Source organism: Orbicella franksi, chromosome 4, assembly GCF_964199315.1.
Source record: "Orbicella franksi chromosome 4, jaOrbFran1.1, whole genome shotgun sequence".
In the NCBI taxonomy this organism is placed as follows: Eukaryota; Metazoa; Cnidaria; class Anthozoa; order Scleractinia; family Merulinidae; genus Orbicella; species Orbicella franksi.
This window is the reverse complement of record NC_138148.1, coordinates 7,707,301-7,713,674: the sequence shown is the minus strand read 5'-3', so window position 1 is coordinate 7,713,674 and position 6,374 is coordinate 7,707,301. Positions and strand designations below refer to the sequence as shown.

The 6,374-nt window shown below is 39.2% G+C and overlaps 2 protein-coding genes across 2 annotated transcripts in view; one reads left to right on the top strand and one right to left on the bottom strand.

Annotated features, from left to right (window-relative positions):
- Positions 1-1,064: 1,064 nt before the first annotated feature.
- On the top strand, positions 1,065-2,234 carry LOC145484475 (putative skeletal organic matrix protein 5). Its single transcript, XM_081463097.1, has 2 exons — positions 1,065-1,156; positions 1,699-2,234. Exons 1-2 carry the CDS (start codon positions 1,088-1,090, stop codon positions 2,215-2,217), a joined length of 588 nt encoding a protein of 195 aa, XP_081319223.1. The 5' UTR covers positions 1,065-1,087; the 3' UTR covers positions 2,218-2,234.
- A 26-nt stretch (positions 2,235-2,260) lies between these two features.
- Positions 2,261-6,374, bottom strand: part of LOC145484464 (uncharacterized) — a 4,451-nt gene continuing 337 nt past the window's right edge. Inside the window, exons 1-3 of the mRNA XM_081463086.1 lie at positions 6,199-6,374; positions 3,922-3,988; positions 2,261-3,241 (exon numbers count right to left, since the gene is read on the bottom strand). The exon at positions 6,199-6,374 is cut by the window's right edge and continues 337 nt beyond it. Coding sequence (XP_081319212.1) covers positions 3,010-3,241; positions 3,922-3,988; positions 6,199-6,374 — 475 coding nt within the window. The 3' untranslated portion in view covers positions 2,261-3,009. The remainder of the gene's footprint in view (positions 3,242-3,921; positions 3,989-6,198) is intronic.

The window sequence follows — 6,374 nt, the reverse complement described above, 5'->3', positions numbered from 1 at the left end:
ATTTAAGCTTAAATCGTACTTTGTTTTCTTCGCCTTGCTGGTTTTCTTGCTTTTGACCCACGATGAATTCTTTGATGCTTTCCACTGAAAGAAGTTTCGCCTCAAGACTGTTTGTTTATTCCAAAGGTTAATTATCGGACAGTCCATCCAGAAAAGTTGTTTTCTTGAACGCCTACAGGTTTGCTTGTTGTTGGCTTCTGAAAAAGTTGTTTGTGAGGAGTGTTGACTTTCTTTCAAAGCTTTCGGAGTAGTTCTGCATCGGACAGTTCGCCTGGATAGTAGAATTCACTCTCAGAATGTTAACTTTCATCACTCATCTTGAAGAGAACAAACTTTTGCAGCAAAAAAAATTGTTTTTTGTCATTAACTCCCATCGATTTTGCTGTACGCGTTTCTAGTAGGGCCGTACGCATGTCTAGTAGGGCCGTACGGGTTTTTCCGGCCCTATCACTTCGACGCGTACGGCCCTCATACGGGACCTTTTTTCTTATGGTTTTCCAAGGAAATTGCGCGCGGGGCCGTACGGGTCATATGATAAACTTTTTTTAACACATCTGTTTTGCAATCGTAAGGTGTTTCACGAACCTAAGGGGGAAGGAGTGTTATTTAGTGTGGCGTATAAGTCACGTGTCAAGTTTTAGCAAGTCTTACTACCCAACGGGATCATGTTGCCACGGAATAATTCTATTGGAGAGATCTTTAATCCCGCTGCAATTTTCCATATAGCAACAACAATCCTAACAACGTTATTTGCTTTCTTATCAGTCACATATTACTTATCACGGAACAAAAATGAATTTATAATTCTGACTTTTTTCCTTTCTTAGTTGCTCGGACCTGCAAGGAACTATATAACAATAATTTGTAAGTAAACTGTACTTCAATTGGCAAAAAAGAAACGTACTCATTTTGGGAGAAACTAGCCAGTACAATCACTTTAAAACTGCACTTCTCCGTTAAGCTAAAAATGATTGCCCTGTATAGAGATCTTTCGACATAATGTTTTGATCGCTTGTGTTTCAGGGCTGAAGGTAACAAAGCTTACCCTCTGAAATTGGGATCGGTAATTCTTCCGGTATACTGTCACATGACCGATGATCTCGGAGCTTGCGGAGGTGGTGGTTGGACGCTGGTCATGAAGATAGACGGTAAAAAGGTATCCAATAGAAGCACACTTGTGCTCCGTAACTCTTCCAAGAGGGTGAAGGATAACAGAGTTAATCTCCCACGGAGACCTTGTCCCTCTTAAGATCGTTTAATATCACTCCGGCTTCAGAAATCCCAAAAGGGCCTAGCATTCAAAAAATCCTGGAAGACATCCACAGCATCCAAGAAATCATGGCTTCAGAAATCCGGGAAGGGTCTAGAAATAGGCAATCCTGGAGGGCGTATTTTACTCACTTGAGCAGCCCAAGAGGCTTTGCACGCATTTTCATCCTCCTGGAAAACATCTAAGCAACGTACGTGATAGCATTATCCGTGGAAGAACTGGATACCATATTACCTTGGGAATAATGCCTATGTGCCAGAACAACTCTCCCTTCATCCTCTCTTGAGTACAGTCACGGCACCATTGAAATTATAGGTAAACAATTTAAAATTTTAATTAATTAGACTTGAATTAACCATAAGGAAAATTACGTGTTCATAATGAACTCAGAAGTGACTCATGGACAACTGATTGGTATTCTTTCCCAGGACAGCTTCCATTTTGACTCGCCCTATTGGAGTGATAAAAATGTAACCAACCTTTTAGACGGGGAGAATGGGTTTGACGGCAACGAGACCAAGCTACCGACCTATTGGAACACACCCTTCTCCAAAATTTGTCTCGGTATGAGGATTGGCCAGAAGATTAACTTCATTGGCATCGACAAGGAGGCTAACTCTCTGTATTCGCTGATCTCTGATGGACAATACCGCGCTACCTCACTAGGTCGTGACACGTGGAAGTCGCTGATTGGGTCCCAAGCCACCCTACAGACTGCGTGTTCGCGTGAAGGATTTAACTGTGGTTGTTCTGTGGAAGCAGCATCTAAAGCGAGGATCGGAATTGTTGCCAACAATCAACAAAAGTGCGACACTTGTGATTCCAAAGTAGGGTTCGGCACAGGAGGATACACTGATGGCAATAACACTTGTGGAAATGTGGGACCGTATACATCAGGTAATGGACACAAAAACTTCAAAGCCATGGGATACATCTTGGTTCAGTGAAAAGAACTGTCACTGATCTATATACTATTCTTAAATGACATGATTATTCACACAGGCTGCATTCAAGTGCAACTGCACTTGTGGTTCAAGTAAACACAGAGGTCGAGATGGAACACTGAGTAAGCTTTCATTCACAGAATCACTGTTAGAATCAGCAATTACACCGCAATTAACATTTAGTTGTACCTCATGAAATTGCGCTCAATAGCTTTTATTTATAAACGGCCGCATACTTGGGTTTTATGCACAGACCTCCCTTTACGCCACTTTGTACAGAATAATAAAGAATACCACTTGAAAGTACCACTCAATAACTTACATTTGAAAGGTCATACATGTATGGAATTTAAGGTTGGAGCGAACTTTTTAGCAATAACTTTCATTTGAATGGTACAATAATAACTAAGGTTTCATTGACACACGTAAAACTTAGGTCACTCAGGAGAAACAAAGTTTCACCGTTCCAGAAATGAACGGGTTCACAAGGCAACAGCTATAAAAAGTAGTAGCTAAGAGAGAATAAGGAAGAGAACACATTCCTTGCCCAATATTTGAAATCTATTTGTAGTTTGCTCATTGGTAATTTGTAGAAAAAGCTGCCAAGTACAACATTAGATGACGTCAGTATAGCTAACCAATCAGGCGTCGACCTCTAAATAGATGTGGACACACATGTATTTAGATATTGAGACAAATAACAATAGATTTCAAATAGCGTTCATCAGTTGAGGCCCAGGTTTGTGGCATCTATTTGTTTTCTCATTTAAGGCAGTTCTACACTTTCCAGTGTTCCTAACATGTTTCAATGTTTTGATAAGCAATAGCGGATGGGTTGATTGGTCTTTCTACATAAAATTGTCGAACTAAGCAGATAAGTTCTTCGTAATTTCCCTCTTCCTTTTCACTTTCTGATGGCGTTTTCGTCAAAAGTTCTTTGTTATCAGTAACATGTTTTTCTTGTTCGTCGTCTTCTTGACACCCGTTAAGCTCGAGTCTTGTAAATTGTTTTGGATGTCCTTTGTCCCTATAATGAGAGAAAACGAGCAGGCTCTTACGATAAGTTCGCTTACGTACGACAACATCTTGGAGCAGTTTGACAAGGAAATTACTAAACAGATATCACCAAAAACAAATTATTCGCATGCAGTAATGAAGGGTAAAGTAAATATGCACGCTAGTCATAAAGGTTCGTGTGTATACTGAGGAAAAAGCAAGTGGGATATTCCATGGTATAACAGTCGAAAGCGTTGCGTAACCACTGATTTACCATGCGCGGTGAATACCTCGAGTAGACACCGACCTTCCTGTGTTCTGATTGGCTGTATTTTTATGACATGGTAGAAAATAATTTACTGATAAACATGTAGGACGTGATATATTACACACTGTTGAGTGTTCAGTAAAAACGGTAGCTAAAGGATCTAATAAACAAAAACACTTGGGCATCATCAGACAGGGTAAGTAACAATTATCACGGTTCTACTTAACTTGCAAGGGCCTATTCCAAAATGGCCGCCATCGTCTTCAGTTCTCTAGTCATGTTTCTCAGTTAAAATAATAGTAGCTACGCTTGGCAATAGATGCAATAATATACTATTCTGCTAAGTTTTATGAGTTTCTTGTTTTGAAATCGCCCTTCAATCCTCTGGAAGACAAAAATTTACGGAAGCCGTTTTTTCGGACTGGGTTTATGGGCTAACTTACATTCCTCTGCTACAAAGCGTTGCTCTGTTTAAATTAGCCTGGTCAACATACTTGTCGTGATAAACATCTGAGAAAAGAAAGAAAGATAATGCTTAAGAAACCACTGCAAGTTGCAAGAAATTAAGAGAATTTGCATTTTGATAATGGCCAATTTTATCCATGAGATGTGACCGCAGGGAATCATGGTAGTTGTATTCATCATCTTGTATTGGATATTTGTTTTAATGAATACAACTACCATGATTCCCTGCATCCCGTCCCATAGAACAAATTGGCCATAAAATCAACTAATGATTTTGCATTGGTTTCATCCTAGTATGCTCGAACAGGAAAGAAAAATGGAGTTATACATACACTCTTGAAAGTTTCGAAGAACTCTTAAAATCTCTGAAAAAATTTACCTATTGCTCGTGTTCGCGCAATATTTCTCGTTCTTCAAAATGTCCTCTCCTGGTTAATTTCATCGAGGACACCAAAGCCATGCAAACGGGTCAAACACACCTGTTAGGATACCTTTTAGTTGCTCATTCTAGTCTCATGTCACACGATAGCATAGGTTACACATTCATATGCAGCTGGCAATCGCACAAACTTCAAATAGATGACGATTCTGAGAAACTTATGGCGGGAAACGGATGTTGTGTCATGGGCCCGGATAAATTCTGCTCGTGTGATGGCCTATTATGCCTAGCGGTAGTGCTCGTTGAAATTGACCCTGATTCTGTCGGTGATTCTCCTCAGACATAGCTTTTGCTCTCGTTCTCCTCGGAAAATTACTCCATAAACTATGTTTGCCTTTATTTCAGTGACAACTTCTTGTGGTCGATGCAATTTTCTTTATTATCACGAGTGATTGTAGTGCGCGAACTGCGTTTTGTTTTTGTTTGATGGCTTGGCGAATTGAATGGATGCTTTTTTTTCTTTTGTAATTTCATTACACCTTTAATGCTATACTTACTATACCTTCTAAATTTATCGTCAACTGGCTTCTTTTCTCTCTCCCTATCTTTTCTTCAGTTAAATTCAGATTGTTTTGCTAATTCTGCTCAAATTCTGTTAGGAAATCCTTTTTTTTCCACTGGCCTCGATATACCTTAACTCAAATGGCCAAAATGCTACAGTGGTAGTTGAAATTCTGCCAATATAATTTATCCAAGCCTTGCTATTGTTAAGCACACAAGCTGTTTTCTCATTAGTTAGTCAGTATAAGGACAAAAATGATAAGAGCGCCGATTAGTGCGGTAAGGTGATTCAAACTTAGATTCAAAATACGTGTGATGATTCATTGGAAAATTAGTCCGAGCTCAGTTCGCAGTTTGCTTGATGATGAAGGAACAATTAAGGAATATTCGCGTTCTTCAGATGACAAAAAAAAAAATAGTCGGAATTATACTACAAGAATAACAATATATATTTTTATGCAGCATCGTTTATCAATATTTTTTATTTAGATTCACTTTACCTGACAGGTACAGAAAATAAAAAAAAACTACTTGCTGAATTTTTACAAGAAGTTTAAGGGGTGACAAATGCTGCTTACACTTCCTCATAATTTTTGTTTTCATATTTGTATTTCGTAGAAACGGGCTCACATTTAACGCTGTTGCTATTGTTTATTGATTGCGGAATGGCCCCTTCTCGCCATAAGTTTATACGTGCATGTATATGTTAGATCAAGTTTCCTTTGTCCTGGTTATAAACTCAACGGCCATAGACCAGCAATAATTATAAAACGGCAATTCGGGGGGAATATTTCATATTTGATTGCAGCCAAACTTGAATCTATTGGGGACTGGAAAATAATCGGCAACGAATCAAAGGTTCAAGCAATTGTCTTACAAGCCTCGTGGGAAGAACACTTTAAGTTCCCATGCGTGCAAGTTTAAGATCAGATATTCGAGACATTTTGAGCAGGTACATCAACAAAGCTCGCAAAAATATTGACAAAGTAGACTTGTCTAAGTAACATTACATTCATTTTCTTCAAACATCACCAGCTTATCGAAAAATTTTGTGTTATCTCCTTCCGCTGCCTTCAACACTATAAATATTTTAATTCAGTACCACTTCCAAAATTCCACTGATGTCGCCCTGTTTTTTTCATTCAAACTGAGTGATGTGTCTTGCAAAACGCAAAGTCGATTTTCTTTAACCTACGGCTATCGCGACAGGTGGAAATTCATCGATGGTTAGGCTGATGTTTCTGGTTCAAAGAATTTACAAAAGCGCTTTCATTCACGGAATAACAAACGGAAATATGAAGATAAAATTTGTTACCTTTTGAAGACGGGGGATCAGCGATGCGTGGAGCCTTCTGCGTTTCTGAAGAAGGCTGGTTTGCGATATCCTGAGATGCTCTTCGGTGAATATCTCCTCCATTTGGGGCATAAAGTTCGATGTCTACTAGGTTGCTACACGCCGCCTCCAAGCCTCTTTCTGTGTCTACACGGCTT